Source organism: Humulus lupulus, chromosome 3 (genome assembly GCF_963169125.1).
Source record: "Humulus lupulus chromosome 3, drHumLupu1.1, whole genome shotgun sequence".
In the NCBI taxonomy this organism is placed as follows: domain Eukaryota; kingdom Viridiplantae; phylum Streptophyta; class Magnoliopsida; order Rosales; family Cannabaceae; genus Humulus; species Humulus lupulus.
In genome coordinates this window covers 25,589,542-25,607,417 of record NC_084795.1, presented here as the reverse complement: position 1 = coordinate 25,607,417, position 17,876 = coordinate 25,589,542, and the positions used below count along the sequence as shown (strand labels likewise).

General features: G+C 39.8%; 1 protein-coding gene across 5 annotated transcripts; it reads left to right on the top strand.

Moving 5' to 3' along the window:
- The first annotated feature begins 3,129 nt into the window (after positions 1–3,129).
- LOC133822360 (pre-mRNA-splicing factor ATP-dependent RNA helicase DEAH7) lies at positions 3,130–17,754 on the top strand. 5 transcript variants are annotated; one of them, XM_062254658.1, is made up of 18 exons: positions 3,130–3,288; positions 3,589–3,642; positions 3,946–4,084; positions 4,219–4,440; positions 4,776–4,834; positions 5,102–5,390; positions 5,667–5,834; positions 5,918–6,063; positions 6,258–6,355; positions 6,480–6,588; positions 13,988–14,165; positions 14,285–14,514; positions 14,592–14,768; positions 14,922–14,993; positions 15,108–15,284; positions 15,503–15,564; positions 15,662–15,814; positions 15,894–17,754. In XM_062254658.1, exons 2-18 carry the CDS (start codon positions 3,637–3,639, stop codon positions 17,491–17,493), a joined length of 3,885 nt encoding a protein of 1,294 aa, XP_062110642.1. In that variant the 5' UTR covers positions 3,130–3,288; positions 3,589–3,636; the 3' UTR covers positions 17,494–17,754. The 5 variants fall into 5 exon arrangements, with proteins under 5 accessions (XP_062110642.1, XP_062110641.1, XP_062110643.1 ...); XM_062254657.1 differs by having other exon boundaries at positions 3,589–3,695; XM_062254659.1 differs by lacking the exon at positions 3,130–3,288 and adding an exon at positions 3,340–3,357.
- Positions 17,755–17,876: the final 122 nt, after the last annotated feature.

The window sequence follows — 17,876 nt, the reverse complement described above, 5'->3', positions numbered from 1 at the left end:
TATTTCAGGCAATATGTGAGAAATCAAAACCCCAATCAGACTTCCACCAGCCAAAGGCAGCAGCACCACTTGCCTAGAATAATAACTCCCGAGCAAGGGAGGAGGAATGACCCCCTCCGATTGATGGAGAAGATATTACAACCATCTTGAGGGAACCACATATTGCAGGATCGGGCAGGAACGCCCAGAAAAGATATGTGAATGAGTTGAAAATTGGTGATGGGTCTCCCTACGAACCCGAACCCAGAGCTCCAAAACAACAAATGGTTGAATCTCAACCCATAACTTTTACTGAAGATGATGCATCCCATGTACAGTTCCCTCATAATGACCCGTTGGTCATAACCCTTCAGCTCGCGAACAAAAGGGTACACCGAGTCCTGGTTGATAGCGGGAGCTCAGTAAATATCCTCTACAAGGCCACTTTAGAAAAATTGGGACTCGCGCTTCGCGACCTAAAGGCCTGTGCAACGACGTTGTACGACTTTTCAGGAGAAGAGATTGCCTGTATGGGAACCATCAAACTCCCCGTAACCTTGGGAGACTTCCCAGTCTCGACAACCAAGATGATGGAGTTCGTAGTGGTGGATCTTCCATTGGCCTACAATGTACTGCTCGGGAGACCCACCCTAGTAGGGTTGGGGGCAGTTTCATCTATTAGGCATCTGGCCATCAAGTTCCCGACTTCTAGTGGCATCGGGACGCTGAAAGGAGACCAGTTCGCAGGAAGGGAATGCTACAACATTTCCGTGAGAGGGAAGAAGCAGACAAGTGCACAAACACTTGTATTAATTTCGAATAAGGATGAGACGGTCTTCGAAATAGACAAAGAGATCGATCCAAGAATAGAAGAAAGGGCTGACCTCGAGCCTCTAGAAGAGCTCGAAGAGGTTGATCCCCTGAAAACTGTGAAGGTGGGGAAAAACCTTTAAGAAGAAACAAAATAGCAATTAATTGGCTTTTTAAGGAATAACCAGGGTGCTCTCCTAAGAGAGAGTAAACCAAGAGAGAGATGGAGAAGAGAGAATAATGATGAAAATGATGGCTAAAAATGTTATTTTTGGAAACAAAGCAAATAATAATATAAGTTTGTAATATTATAATAGAGTGACACTTTTGGAAATTATTAGTTCACAATATGTATAGAAACTCAATTTTTACTTTTCAATCAAAAAAGTCATTCTAAAGTTGCTAGTGGAACCTAACTTCTAATAATAATTTTTGAAAAATTATTTTCTAAATTAAAAATTAATTTTCATAATTCTTACTTTACTCATAATTTTTTTTAGGGTTATTTGTGGCAATAATGCATATGTAGTTCATTTTGTAGCACTTAAATGCTTATGTAAAAATTTTGGCGGCAATAATGCCTACCGTTAATGTTTTGTTGCAGTAGTAGGTCCCTGGCCGTTAACTCTAACTGAGAACCTAGTTGGCGGACACATGGCAGCATCTAATTGGTGAAATTAAATTTAGTTTATTTAATATACTAAAAATCATTACAAAAAATATTTTTAAAAATATAAATGACTTAAAATAATAAAAAAAATCAACAAAATCAAAATAAATAAATCAAAAGAATAAAAACTGAAAATTTAACTAATTAAAAAAATTTTAACGTAAAAACTAAATTTAATTGAAAAATTAAAAACTAATTAATATCTTAATATCACAATCAACACAATTTTATCATGTTTTCAAGATCACCAAAGCCTGGTAATATACTACAAATTTGAATCCATGTAGCCTAAAAAAATCACAGAGATATGAATCAAACCATTTTTCATCAATAATCCTTTCATTGAATTTTAAGAAAACAACTCCAAAGTTTAAGAACACCCAAATCATTAACCAAAAACTCTTCAAGACCACCTCAGAAAATACCATTACAAAATACCCAAATCAAATACAAATCTAGAAATATTAATACTCAAATCTGATACAATCCTAGAAGTTTCAATACCCAAATCAAAATACAATTTTTTTTTTAAAAAAAAACCTAGTAACTTTTTTCAAAGAAGAAATTAAGATACCCAGAAATCTCCATCCCCCAAATCTTGTTGCTATCTCAGTCGCCCAGATTTGCCCCAAGCTTCGAAGTCGTCGTTGCTGTCCAAGGTCTCAGTCGCCCAGATTTGCCCAAGGTCTCAGTCGCCTAGATCTGCCCAAGGTCTCAGTCGTCGTTGCTGTCAAAGCTTCGAACTCGTTTGACGCCGGTCTTCAAAGCTTCGCCCAGGTAGTCGAAGTTGCAGTCGTCATCAAGATCTACCCAAAGCTTCGAAATCGCCGCTGAGAACTTCAAAGCTTCGAACTTGTCTGTCGCTGGCCATCAAAGTTCTGCCTAGATAGCCAAGGTTGCAGTTGAGATCTACTGCTGGAAAAGAAGAAGAAGAAGACGGGAAGAAGAAGAAGAAGAAGAAGGACGGGAGACGTTGTCGAGATTTGCCCATATGTTGAAGTCGCCATCGAGATCTGCCCAGAGGTCTTCGTCCTTCAAACCTCCGCTTAGAAGTCGAACTCGTCTGCCATAGGCCTTTCCGTCGAGATCTGCTGCTGCTGAAGAAAAAGAAGGACGGGGGGAAGAGGATGGGGTCTTTACACGGTTGGGGGGAGAGAGAAAGCAAGAGGTTGAAGATGAACCCTTTTTTTTTTTTTTTTTTCAGATTTAGTTTTTAAGAATTTTTTAGTTAAAATTTGAGATTTTAAATTTTTTATTAGTTATTAAAATTTATGTTTTTACTTTTCTAATAGATTTATTTTATTGAATTTATTTATTATTGTAAATTAATTAGATTTTTAAAAATAATTTTTAATATATTTAGTAAATAAAAAAAATGGGCCAATCAGGTGTCGCCACATGGCTGCCACGTTGGCCCTTGTTCAAACTTAACGGCCAAGGACCAAGCTCCAAATTCGTAACAGTAGGCATTATTGCCATAAAATTTTTTACATAAGCATTTAAGTGCTACAAAATGAACTACATAGGCATTATTTCCGCAAATAACCTTTTTTTTTTAATTGATATTCAAATAGAAAAAAATAAACAAGTACTTTTATTTATCATTTTAATGTTTTAAGCAAAATGAATCGGCCTAAATAACCATTTGTGTACTTTCCCTAAAAAAAACCATTTTTGTACCTTATTGTATACAATTTTTTATTTTCCTTTTTCAAGATTTTGTTAATTACCTCAAAGATTCGAAGAAGACCGTTTCCAAAGACTTGGTTTTTGCAGTCTATTACCTTTGTCATCTATCAAGTATCTTGACGTTTGCAGATATTTTCAGGGTGATTTTGCTTTAGCGATTTGTTTTTGAAATTTGCTTTTCTTTCTAAGATTATATATTTGGGCTTCGGGTACGTTTATGTTAGGGTTTAGTGTAAATTTGGTTTAAAAGCTCAAACTTGCGCGCGGATTTAGTTTAAAATGCTTGAATTCATCCTTGATTTTAGTTTTTATGCTGATCAATTGTATCAATGGGTGGTTAAGCTTGCTTTTAAATCTGTTAAGAGTTTATGTTTACGTTTGTTTCCATATGAACTATGAGCTTTGCAATTTTCTATACTTAATTTTCGCACTATTTGCAGGTGGCATTGTTGGGGTTTGGTTCACTATAGTGTTTCTTCAACTTAGCTATGGAGGTTAGTATTGAATTAGTTTTGAGCTAGAGATGGAATGCTTGTATGGTCAATTGGTACGTAAATATGCACATGGGCTGTAAGGAACGAGGATTGGGAAGTTTTCCCTTTTCTATCCAATGTTTGTTTACTTAATCCATATAATGCACATGATTTTGGGAATTAAATTAGTTGAATTGTGAAGGGAAACTCAATTTTTGATATCCTTTCCCTTAAGATTTATTTATTTTGTTTTTACGGGTTAGTGAACATGCCCTATCTGTGTTTTAATTATATGGCGTTGGGTTTCTTTTCTGTTTGTTTTAGAAGCGTGCAAACACCGAGCCTGTTGACCTAGACAAGATAACGGAAACAATGGAAGCTGAAAACGCAAGCGGAGGGGGTTTATACCTTCCTGGGAAGGATAGAGTGGTATTTAAACCTCCAGAGAGGAAATCTCTCTTAGGTATATATTGTATTAACATGTTTACTTTATTGGATGTATTCAGTTTCTGCTGACCTCCTTTGATGCTAGTTAGAAGAATGGTTCCTGATTTGTTTATTTTTTAACTGGTGTTAATTCTGACTTGTGAATAACAGGGCTTGATGCCCTAGCCAATGCAAAGCGGGGGGAGTCTAAGGTTGATGGTGGCTTTAAAGCCCCTAGAGAAAGAGTTGTTTCTCTTGCAGCATCCATGGAGGAAGAGGAGAACTCAGTATCTATCGTAATAGATGAATCAGGGAGTAACACCTCCACTAGCATGCGGAATCCTGCTAGGAGACGTTATCGAGAAGTAGCTGCAAATGAGACACCACATAGAGGTATGGTTTTGGTTATATTTTGTTATCTAAGAATATATTTCCAGGATCTATATGGTTCTCAGGCTCGAGTTTATTAATTTTCCTTGTTGGTGTTTCAAGAAGAGAAGTATGGCTGAAAATGCATTAGATCCTAAGGCTTGGCCTTCTACAGATTTTTGTGATTTTTTTTTAAATCATCTTTTTTAAAGGGGAAAAAAAGATGGGTATTCTTTAATGTTATTTTCCATTTTTTGACTTATGAAATGTTATTTTCTCTTGGTACGTAGTGTTTCTTTTATTTATTGTTCTGTAACATTTTCAGCACCTGAGTGAAATTTGGAATTCTTCTACTGCAGAAAGTACTGATGATGATGCATATGGCTCTCAGAGTTTCAGAGAACATAAACATTCAGATGTAAGTTTATCTTTTGCACAAGTTATTTCATCATTGGTATTATCATTGTGTGTTTAGGTTCATTACGTTTTTACTCTAAATGTTTCTTATTCGGTTCAACTTTTCTTTCTGGGGTATTGGTCCATTTTTTGCTTCATCTTCTTCTGCTTCTTTTTTATTTAGGCCTCTCTCTCTCTCTCTTTTAATGAGGTTTCTGATGGTGAAAAAACTTTTTCAAAATGCTGATTATCAGTTCTACGTGCGTATGATAATATGTTTGATTTACAGGTTTCAACCATATCCACCCGAAGCTCCCAGAGCATCCCATCTAGGAGCCCTAGGTATGATAGGGATGACCATGTTCGTGAAAGAAGAGAGCATAGAGATCATTATGACAGGGATGACCGTGGTGGTGGGAGAAGAGACTACAAGGATGACAGGAGGGTAAGACAAGGACATAGTAATGGCAGTAAAGATCAATATTATGGAAGGGAATCATCTGATCGTTATGAACCAGGGTATAGTGGAGATCATGGAAGAAAGAGAGGTAGATATGAAAGTTCAACAAGGGGATCTGGTAAGTGGTCCTTTTGCATGTGTGTGTGTAATGTTGATTTTTTCTAAATGAATTACATAATGCTGGCACTACAAATACAAATGTGAATTTATTTTTTTGCTACTATAGTCTTGCCAGTGGTTCGCAAAGTTTGTCATTAAGACTGGATTATTTAGTTGTTAGATATATTGTAGACATGTTTAAGTACTTTTTACTGGGATGATTTTGTATTATTTTGTAGAAATACATGGTTATTACTGTTTACTGATTTAGTGCTAAAACGGGCAAATACTTCAGGCAGATCAAACTGGGATGATGGGAAATGGGAATGGGAAGACACACCACGACGAGATAGTTATTCCAATTCCAGCAGGCGCCATCAACCGTCCCCTATGTTTGTTGGGGCCTCTCCGGATGCAAGGCTTGTTTCCCCATGGTTGGGTGGCAACACCCCCCATTCTTCTGGTATGCTATATGGACCATGGAACCTGCTATTATTTTGGATTGTCGTATTTTAGGCAGATAGATTGACTTGGGTGTTTCTGCAGGCTCTAATGTTTCTTCCTGGGACAATATCTCACCCTCACCAGCTCCCATACGTGCTTCTGGATCCTCAGTCAGATCTTCAAATTCTAGACATAGTGGGAAGTCCCATCAAATCACTTTTTCTACAAATAATTCACAGTCAAATGAGGTAATATAGTTTTGGATTTTCGTTAGCTTTACAGCCAGTATTAATTCTTTAAAATTTGATGATCTGGCTTCTCTGTTTAGTTCAGAAAAGAACAGAGTTGTTGGGTTATCATCAGATAGCCAATTAGCCATGATTGATCTCTTTACATTCTATTAGTTTACCATTGTGATTATGTCCACTGTCAATGACCATAGGATGAAGAAGCTGAGATGACTGAAGAAGCTGAAGAGCAGAAGTACGAGATTTCTGAAAGCATGCGCCAAGAGATGGAATACAATTCTGATCGTGCCTGGTAACGTGAAAGATGGATTGTTTTATTTGTTTTTAGCACTATATATATGACATTTAGATAATGGGGGGCCTAATTCCTACCAGATAGATTTATCAAAGCCGACTAACATGATCTTTTTGTATAGGTATGACCGAGAAGAAGGTAATGCTATGTTTGATGCAGATAGCTCATCCTTTTTCTTTGGTGACGAGGCTTCTTTACAAAAGAAAGAAGCAGATTTAGCCAAAAGGCTGGTATGTTTGAAAGTCTTATCTATTTATTGAAATGTGTGTAAACCATTGCTTTCTTGGAGCATTGGCATTTTGCATTCATCTTCTATGTGCTAAATGGTAGTAGATCTCTATGAGATTTGGATGCTTCTCTAGGACTGAAGGTTGTGTTTGGTTTTTTTTTGAAAAAAGAGTAAGAGGTCGAAATGACCTCCTCTCAATAATATTGAAAACCCTCACTTATGGCGGAGGAATACCGTAGTAACATAGTGAAAAATAAATAAACAAAAGTTAAGACCACAAATGCACCCACTTCCTACGAAGATCCAGAAAGAACACACCCTCAAACTCTTTCGTTCTATACACCCAAGTGGCAACCCAGAACCTGATTTTATCCCAAAGGTTGTCCACGGAAGAAGATGAATCGTCAAAAGTCCTCAAATTTCTCTCCAACCAAATAGCCCAAAATGTAGCGAGGACGGTGCACTGCCATAAACGCGTCACCCTCTTTTCTCCCTCCAAATGAGAGAGAAACAATTGCGCACAGGAGGAAGGCATACACCAACCGACCCCGAATTCTTGTAATACTTTATTCCAAACGATGCTGGCGAAAGAGCACCGAAGAAAAAAATGTCCCACTGACTCGCTGTTGTTATTACAATGAGCACACCGATTGGGCGACAAGGAATGGAAAGGTCTCCTCCTCTGCAAATTCTCATGGACACTCAATTTGTCAAGGAATAATAACCATCCAAACACTTTAATTTTGTATGGGACACCACTTTTCCATAACCTCCTTGCCCACGGCCACTCTGGCCCTAAATGATCATAGGCTAAGCTGCGAAAGGCCGAATGGCAACTGAAAACCCCGCTAGTGTCTGGTTTCCAGATCCTTTTGTCTTCTAAAATTTTCGGCAGATGCACATCCTTAATCAAATCTAACATCTCAATCAAGCTAGGAATCTCCCTGTCGAATAAATTCCTTCTAAAACGGAAATCCCAACCGAGACCTTCCGAGCTAATACCACCATCAGCCACCACCAAGTCTGTGATCGAAACATTCACTGCCTCGGACACCCTGACTAGATCAATGAACCGTGAGCTCAGGGAACAATCACCAATCCACTTATCCTCCCAGAAGCGAATCCTGTCACCCCTCCCCACCTTGAAAAAGACCCTACGCTTGAACTCCTCGTACAACATAGAAATATCTCTCCACGGACCACGAACTGAAAATCTACTCCCCACGTTTGTATCCCAGAAGCCAGCATCTTCACCATACCTACTACTGATCACTCTATGCCATAAAGAATTCTTTTCCAATGGAAACCGCCACAACCACTTCATAAGAAAAGCCTTATTCCTCAAAACCAAATTCCCAACCCCCAAGCCTCCGTGACTACGAGAATTGCAAACATCGACCCAGGAAACCAAATGATCGGCACCTGAATTGTCCGCACCTTCCCAAAAAAAGTCGCGCATCAGTTTCTCAATTGTCATCGCCACATTCTTAGGGATACAAAAAAGCGACAGGTAGTATACGGGAATGGAAGACAGAACAGATTGAATAAGAGTCAGCCTCCCTCCTCTAGACAGAAACGCACTCTTCCAGGAATCCAAACGAGTAGCACATTTAGATAACACCGGGTCCCAAAACCCTTTGGAGCGTGGAGAAGCCCCCAAAGGAAGCCCCAAATACTGAATAGGCCAATCACCCACTTCACACCCAATCTCACTAGCTTTCTGATCCACCATCTCTTTCTGCAAATTAATCCCCAGCAGCTGACATTTCTGCAAATTGATAGATAACCCCGAAACTCCACCGAAGACCTTTAGAATGTCCAAAAGAACTACCAGCGACTCCTCATCATTTGCGAAGAAAATCGTGTCGTCTGCAAACTGAAGGTGGCTCACATCCACTTTATCCTTGCCCACCGAGAAACCTCTTAGAGCCGAGGCACTTTTAGCTTTATCTATCATTCTACCTAAAACATCCGCTATCAAAGTGAACAAGAATGGAGACAAAGAGTCCCCCTGGCGAATACCCCTGTAACCTTTAAACTTTCCTCTCAGCCGCCCATTCACAAAGACGGAGTAAGAAGTGGAGGATAAACACCCACGCATCCACGTCCTCCAAACTTCACCAAAACCCTTCCTTTCCAAAACTAACTCCAAGAAATTCCAGTCCACACAATCATAAGCTTTGGTGAAGTCTATTTTGAACACCCAACCTTTTTTTCCTTTGCTTCTATATTCCTCCACTGCCTCATTTGCAATCAGAACTGTGTCCAAGATCTGCCTCCCCTCGACAAAAGCACCTTGGTTTTCCGCAATTGTGTCTGAGAGAACTCCTCGAAGCCTATAAGCCAACACCTTTGAAATAATTTTGTACAGACTAGTGACTAGACTGATAGGCTTGTAGTCCCTTACCCGACAGCTGTTCAATTTCTTCGGAATCAGGCAAATGAAAGTTTCATTGATCCTTTCGTGGATAACACCGTCCTTGAAAAAATCATGAAATACATCCATCAAATCCTTTTTCATTACCTCCCAATTGTTCTGATAAACAGCAATGGAAAACCCATCTGGCCCCGGGGCTTTAGTGCCATCACACGAAAAAACCGCTTGTCTGATCTCGTCTTCAGCAAAAGGACGCTCAAGGAAAGAAGCCATAACCGACGAAATTGGAGACCAGGAAATCCCGTCCACACCCACCCAATCTCTCGGCATCGCCGAATACAAAGTTGAATAAAAGCCCACAATAGCCCTTTCAATATCGGGGTCTTTATCCCAAATAGTACCATCATCTTCCTCAATCCTAGAAATGAAATTCCTTGCTTTCCGAGCACTAAGAATGCTATGGAAAAGTTTGGAGTTAGCATCTCCTTCCTTTGCCCATCGACACTTAACCTTAAACTACACACTTCTTTCTTCTTCAAAAACAATTTGCTGCCAATCCTCCTTCACCTTTGATCGTTCCAAAAGAAGATTCTCATTCCAAGATCCCCCTTCCTCCAATCTATCCAACTCAAACAGTCTCCTTTCCAATAAATGTTTCCGCATTTTCCTCTCCCCAAAGACATGACGACTCCACTTCCTAATATGACCACGAATAGAGTCTAGTTTTGACATAAATATCATGCCCGATTCCCTTTGCCCCTTAGCTGGGCCCCACCATTTCTGGAAAAGATGAGAGAAATCCTTGTGCTCCAACCAAGCATTATCAAATCTGAAAGGAGAAGGGCCCCAAGACGGAGGACTAGAGTCCAACACTACCAGACTATGATCAGAAACTACCCGAACCAAAACCTCCTGCCGAATGAAGGGATAATATTCCAACCACGAAGGAGAGTGAAAAAACCTGTCCAGCCTACCACAAATTGGCTTGTGTCTGAAATTTGACCATGTATAACGACCATTTTGAAGCTTTGGATCCACCAATTTTAATTCTCTAATCAAAGCGTCGAACATCTTCATGCTCCTAGTGTTAGAACTGCTATTCAACTTCTCCTCAATTCTTCTAACCACATTGAAATCTCCCCCAACACACCAGTAATCTCCACAAATAGCACTCAACCCAGCCAATTCATCCCAAAAACTGTCTCTCCTACCATAGACTACAGGACCGTAAACACCTGAGAACCACCAGGGACCCTTCCCCTCAGCCTCCAAGCAAATTGAGACTGAGAAATCCCCAACTAAAGAATCAAGTACAGAAACACACCTCGTATCCCAAACTACCAATGTGCCTCCCGAACGGCCTAATGGATGCTGATAAATCCAAGCTTTAAACCTAGATCTCCAAATGCTTCCAATAAAACTCCTGTCAACGGAATTCCTTTTTACCTCTTGAAGAACAATAATGTTTGGGTTTACTTTACAGATCAATTCCTTAATTGCTTTCCGTTTGCTCTTGTTGCCACAACCTCTTACATTCCAAGTAAGCATCCTCATAAATTGTAACTGTGCCCCAAGCCCCTCTTTTTCCTGTTTCCATAGTTAACATCAAAGCTCAGCCTGCGTAATTCCCGGTAACTTTTCTTAGATAGGCTGACATAGTCTCCTAAACTTTCCCCTCCCAAAGCAGAATGGATCACCGATATACCCAGAGAATCCATAGACTTAAGAAGTCTAGCAGACTCACTCAACTTCTCCTCTTCCTTGCTCCTAATATTGTTGATAGAGGCAGGCCTTCCCTGCGAAACACCTCCCTCTAACGACCCTTCTACGCACGCAGTCCCCTGATCTTCCTCAACCTGAGTGCATTCTTCATTCCTTCCTCCATCCCACAGGTATCTCACCTGCTCAACACAGTCCTCTTTGTCATTTATTTCGCCGTCTCCAATCTCATCCACATATTCATCTTCTGAGCTGCCTGAATCAACCTCCTCATCGATTGGGAAAACAAGATCCTCCTCTTCTCCTACAGTTTCAAAAGAAGGCTCCCCCCTATCAAGATCTTCCATAAAATACTTACTGTCTACGCCACCGTAATTTTGCCGGCGAGAATACACTTTCAAACCACCCTTGTTATCTTTAAACTCTGACTCCTTCTCCTCAAACTTCTCCAGCAATACACTTTTCTTTGTATTGGGTTTCCTTCGCACCGAATCATCCCCAAAAAAGATATTCCCTTGTGAAAAACTGCCACGCTCCTTAGGAGAAATCCTTTTTGAATTGGCCAGCTTATTTATTGATTCTGTATAACCCAAACCGTGGCCCAAAATATTTAAAAGATTTATTGGATTGAAGAGAGCCCATGGCATGATAATCAAATTAAATAAACAAGGCCCATTTACCAAATTAATATGAAAACGGCCCAAAGAGAGTGCTGAAACAACCCGGCCTTTATCCTTAAGGTGCCACGTGGGAGAGTCATTTTGAATCACCTTTTTGAAATAGATGCACGTGCTTGCCATCCCTCTACAATTAATAGATAAATCTGACTTTATTCTATTAAATATTCTCCTTAATGGCAGGCATGAGTTACGTGAAGCAACGGTAAGCTCATCAATGGAAATCGTGTTCGGCGCCGACCCACTCGTTGCTACCTGCAACTTCCGATCAATCATGGCCACCGTGGCGCCGCCTTCCCTCTCCTCCACTACCCCACGTGTCTCTTCGTTCTCAGCGTTGGTCCCCTGCTGCTTCTCCGAACAACCTCCTTCATCGGGACTCGAGCCACACCCAAACTTCCTGGTCGATTTCCTCACCCAGAATTTGCGGACCGGAAAAAGCTTCTTCCCTCTAGCTTTAACCAGACGCAAGGACAGCTGATTGCCATCATATGGCAAAGAGATGAAGCTTGGAATAAAACCCGAAGCATCCCCCTTCACTTTAATATAGGCACAAAAAAGATTCTTCCTTTCCAAAGTATGCTTGTCTATAGCTAATAGCCCTCCACAGAGTGAGCCGATCACCTTGAAAACATGGTGGTTCCATATATTCAAAGGAATACCTTCAATACCAATCCATTCATGTGTACAAGAAATTTTCTCGTTCTCCATTTGATTCCTCCAACTCCATACAGCAAAGGAAACTGCAGTCAATCCAGGAATAGTAACCGAGCCAGTAGAGATCAGCCTTTCCTTCTCTCCCTCGTTTGCACACCATATTAGAGCCCTGTCGTCTGAGAAATGCGAAACACATAACTTTTTCCCCCACCATCTTTGGACTCCCTCATGAACAGCCGACCAAGGGCACCGACTTTCCTTTCTGAACATGAAAACAGCCAAACTCCAATCGAAACAGTCCTCATCCCCTGTTAACAGAGTGTGGCAATCCTTAGATAACTTGACTGCCCCTTCCTTTTCATCCATGATCACCTCCTTGGGGTTTCCTTTAACTATAGAAGCCCAAGAGACTTTTCCATCGACCTTCCTTCCGAGATCTCCTTGTGAATCAAAGCCCTTCTTCTTAACCAAGTGTCTCAGGCAATCCTCTAGTCTTTTCCATCCCTGAGCAAAATTCTCCTCCGGAATGATGATCGAATTGAATGCACTGTTTTTTAGTACGGAAATCTTCAAAAAAATTCCTCTAACGTTTTGATAACATTCCAGCCATTCCAGCCACACCCTCATGGAAAAATCCCTGAAAGTTCTCCTTCGATGCACCCTAAGGTCATCTCTAGCCTCGATCAACCACATTACTTCTTCTAAGAGCCATCTAGAAGCGTCCAAAGATAATGAAATCTCATAACCTGATAGTCTTGTCCTCTCACAGATCCTTACGGAGCCGCCATCCTTAGAAAGGGTCAGCATGAACACCTTGAAGGCTGTACGAAAGCTCCAATACCTCTGACCATAAGACACGAAGGGACCCCCGGAACCAGAATTTTGTCCAAATCCAGTGGGAAAATGGACATATTTCTTCCCATAACCAGTGGGGTTATGGTGCGCTTTAGACCTGGACATACACACTCTCTCTCTAAAAACTTTCTCTAAAGAGAAATCGGTTTTTGAAGGTTGTGTTTGGTTTGCTGAAATGAAATGGAATGGAACCTAATAACTTAGGTGCTGTTTGGTTGAAGGGAATGAAAATTGTGAAATAGGAATGAGAAAAGGAATAGGAATTGAATGAAATAAAAATTAATATAAATAAAAAAATTGATAAAAAAATTATTAAATTTTTTTCAATTGCATTGGAACGGTCTTTCCTTCCATTTTCAGATGGAATAGCCATTCTACTAGAATGGTGGAAAAACCATTCCATTGGAATGACATTCCAATACTCTAAAATGCAACCAAACAAAGGAATGGAATGGAAATTGATTCATTTCCATTCTATTCAATTCCATTACCCCAACCAAACATCACCAAGGTATTAGGACTAAGAATGGAATGGAATAAAAAATTGATTCAATTGTTTGGTTGGAGTTTTATATTAGCTGTGCAATGAATGGTTATATTTATATTCTAACAAAAATACCCTTAACCCAGAGAGAGAGAGAGAGAGAGAGAGAGAGAGAGAGAGAGAGAGGAGAGACAGAGAGAGAGAGAGGGGTGGTGTTAGGCTCTAATTTTTGTAGTTTATTGCTCATATTTCCAGCACATTTAGTTTGCATCCTTAGGAGAATATATTTTCAGAAATGAAACGGTTCTAAAAGGTTGTTATTATATATAAAGGCTGACTTGTCATTGTTGAAATTGACATGTTGAGTGGTAGACAGAAGGTGTCATTGCCTTTCTCTGTACAAGTTTATGGCGCATAAAAAATTGATGTTTGCTTCTAAAATGTGTTCTCCATCTTATGTAAATTAATTTATTCGGTGGTTACCAATTTATATGAGCTTTGTCTTGTTATATCTTTTTTGTTTTTTCTTTCTTATTATTTGGGTTTGGATTATTGTCTTGTTACATCTTAAATGCTGCAAGTCTGCATGTTACCAGCACCCTCTTGATGTAAGTTTATATTTCTGGTACAGGTTCGAAGAGATGGTACTAAAATGACACTTGCTCAAACCAAAAAATTGTCTCAACGCACTGCTGATAATGCTCAGTGGGAGGACAGGCAACTATTGAGATCTGGAGCTGTTCGCGGTACTGAGGTACAGACTGATTTTGATGATGAAGAGGAACGCAGGGTTATTCTTCTTGTACATGGTAAAAACATTTACAATGAGCCATCTGAGTCATTCAATGTAATAAATTAACATGTAGCTTGCGCAGAGACACGGATATCTCAAATTGGCTAAACTTACCTTAATTTTTTGTTGTGACAGATACAAAACCTCCTTTCCTAGATGGGAGGGTTGTTTACACCAAACAAGCAGAGCCAATAATGCCAATTAAGGATCCCACATCTGATATGGCTATAATTTCACGCAAAGGATCTGGTTTGGTTAAGGAAATCCATGAGAAGCAAAGTATGAACAAATCACGGCAACGCTTTTGGGAGCTTGCAGGCTCCAAACTTGGTGATATCCTTGGTGTTGAGAAAACTGCAGAGCAGGTATTTTATCTGAAAATTAGACTGCAAGTATGATTCACTCATAAATTAGATGCTAATTCTTTCAAATTTGTTTCCAGATTGATGCAGATACAGCAGCAGTTGGTGAAGAAGGTGAAATTGATTTCAAGGAAGAAGCAAAATTTGCACAACATTTGAAGAAGGAGGAAGCTGCGAGTGACTTTGCGAAGACAAAAACTCTTGCTCAGCAACGGCAGTATCTGCCAATCTACTCTGTGCGAGAGGAATTAATGCAGGTGTGATTTCTTTCTCACTAGAGACTTGAGTGTTATTCTTTTTTGAGTTTGTTATGCCTTTGATATACTTGTGAGCATACATAAATGAGTTTAATTTTCTGCACTCTTGGATGGATTTTTAAATTTTCTTTTGTTTTGAATAATATTGTACAGACAATACGTGAAAATCAAGTTGTTGTTATTGTTGGAGAAACTGGTTCAGGAAAGACAACCCAATTGACACAGGTTCGTTCACTCTTTAATTTTTTATCACCAAAATGATTGTACCATTACTTCAAGGTAGCGGATAATTTGTGTATCACATTGGCTGGCATTTGATTATTTGGCTTTGGTTTACAGTATCTACATGAAGATGGCTACACTGTCAATGGAATTGTGGGATGCACCCAACCTAGGCGTGTGGCAGCAATGAGTGTTGCAAAAAGAGTTAGCGAAGAGATGGAGACTAAGTTAGGAGATAAAGTTGGTTATGCTATTCGTTTTGAGGATGTGACTGGGCCAAATACTAAAATAAAGGTTTCTTTCTCTCTCTTGCTTTCACTTATTTGAATCATATATCTTATCTTATGACATGTAACCATACAAACACTCATTGTTTATGATGGTTATTGAAATATTAAGATTTCAGCCTACAGTTTGTTTTCCAAGTGCTCTCTAGCTGCACTTGCATGGAAGATTATGATTATTTTATATTCTTATTTTTATTAATTTATTTATTTCATTTCTGATTACAGTACATGACAGACGGAGTACTTCTGCGCGAGACACTTAAGGATGCTGAACTTGAGAAGTATCGGTATGCGAATTTGATTTTCTTAGATTTGTCTCTTCCACTTAATTAAGTGATTTGTGTACATAACAAAACCATTAACTTTCAATGTTTTTTTTTGTAGTGTCATTGTGATGGATGAAGCCCATGAGAGGTCTCTGAGCACAGATGTTTTGTTTGGAATTTTGAAAAAAGTTGTTGCCCAACGTCGTGATTTTAAGCTCATCGTGACATCTGCTACTCTCAATGCCGAAAAATTTGCAGATTTTTTTGGAAGGTATATTAATTTCTTAATTATTCTGATCATTTCATCATCTTTTACATAAACTTTATTAATTCTTTTTTAAATACTGCAGTGTTCCAGTTTATAGAATCCCTGGAAGAACATTTCCTGTAAATATACTGTACAGTAAAAGCCCATGTGAGGATTATGTTGAAGCCGCTGTTAAACAGGCAATGACTATCCATATCACCAGCCCACCCGGGGACATTCTCATCTTTATGACTGGCCAAGATGAGATCGAGGCAGCCTGCTATGCTCTTGCAGAGCGTATGGAACAACTTATCTCAACAACAAAGAAAGGGGTTCCGAAGCTCTTGATACTTCCAATATATTCACAGCTTCCTGCTGACTTGCAAGCAAAAATATTTGAAAAAGCTGAAGAGGGAGAGCGCAAGTGTATTGTGGCCACCAACATAGCTGAAACATCTTTGACAGTAGATGGAATATTTTATGTCATTGACACTGGTTATGGTAAAATGAAGGTGTACAATCCTAGAATGGGCATGGATGCTCTGCAAGTTTTCCCTGTCAGTCGAGCTGCTGCTGACCAGCGTGCTGGACGAGCTGGAAGAACTGGCCCAGGAACATGTTATCGACTGTACACAGAGAATGCATACCTCAACGAAATGCTACCCAGTCCTGTGCCAGAGATTCAAAGGACCAATCTTGGGAATGTTGTCTTGTTGCTCAAATCTCTGAAAGTCGAAAATTTACTTGATTTTGATTTCATGGATCCACCTCCCCAAGACAATATTCTTAATTCTATGTACCAGCTGTGGGTCTTGGGTGCTCTTAACAACGTTGGGGGCTTGACTGAACTTGGGTGGAAAATGGTGGAGTTCCCATTAGATCCCCCCCTTGCTAAGATGCTCCTAATGGGTGAACAGTTGGGATGCCTAGATGAGGTTTTGACTATTGTATCTATGCTTTCAGTGCCATCAGTATTTTTCAGGCCAAAAGATAGGGCAGAGGAGAGCGATGCTGCACGCGAAAAATTCTTTATCCCAGAGTCTGACCACTTGACTCTCTACAATGTTTATCAGCAATGGAAACAACATCAATACAGGGGAGACTGGTGTAATGACCATTATTTGCATGTAAAAGGATTACGGAAGGCGAGAGAGGTGAGATCGCAGCTGCTAGATATTTTGAAGACGCTGAAAATTCCCTTGACAACTTCTTGGCCTGATACAGACATTGTGAGAAAGGCTATTTGCTCTGCATATTTTCATAACTCAGCCAAACTAAAGGGCGTGGGAGAGTATGTCAATTGCAGGAATGGGATGCCTTGTCATTTGCATCCTAGCAGTGCTCTCTATGGCATGGGCTGCACACCGGAATACGTGGTTTATCACGAGTTGATTCTTACGAGCAAGGAGTACATGCAATGTGCCACAGCGGTGGAGCCCCAATGGATGGCTGAGCTTGGACCCATGTTCTTTTCTGTCAAGGACTCCGATACGTCGTTATTGGAGCATAAGAAGAAACAAAAGGAAGAGAAAACGGCCATGGAAGAAGAGATGGAGAATTTGAGGAAGGAGCAAGCTGAGACAGAGAGACGGAACAAGGAAAAGGAGATAAAAAAGAGAGCTAAGCAGCAGCAAGCCGTGTCAACACCGGGGTTGCCAAAGGGCTCTTCTACCTATCTGAGACCGAAGAGACTTGGGTTGTAAGTGTATAATATTTTTTAATTGAATTGTTGAAAGGAACCTATTGTACGCGTCAAACATAAATTTTGTTCCTGGCTTGCCAAAAATGGATAAAGAAAAGAAAAATAAAATTCATTCTTATTCACAATGGGCATATAAATTTTCTTCTGTCCAGCAAAGCTAAGAGCTTGTGAGTTGTAATCACCCAAAAATAGTTATAACTGAGACCAGAGAAATTACTGCTAAAGATATCTGTGAATGACTTCATTCCTTTTCATTTGTTGATCTCGATTTTGGGTCGTCTGTCATTTTGTGTGTATCTAGCCCGTCATTCACAAATGCGTCGTTTTCTTCACTTGATGTCGTTTAATTGCGAGCAAATTAAACGACAACCTAAGATGTTGGTA

Bases quoted from the DNA above. Each gene is read 5' to 3' on its own strand.
- LOC133822360 (XM_062254657.1), top strand. From the start codon at position 3,672: ATGGAATGCTTGTATGGTCAATTG. The intron at 6,064-6,257 runs GTAATATAGTTT...CAATGACCATAG, and splicing joins ATAATTCACAGTCAAATGAG to GATGAAGAAGCTGAGATGAC. The intron at 14,166-14,284 runs GTAAAAACATTT...TTGTTGTGACAG, and splicing joins GGTTATTCTTCTTGTACATG to ATACAAAACCTCCTTTCCTA.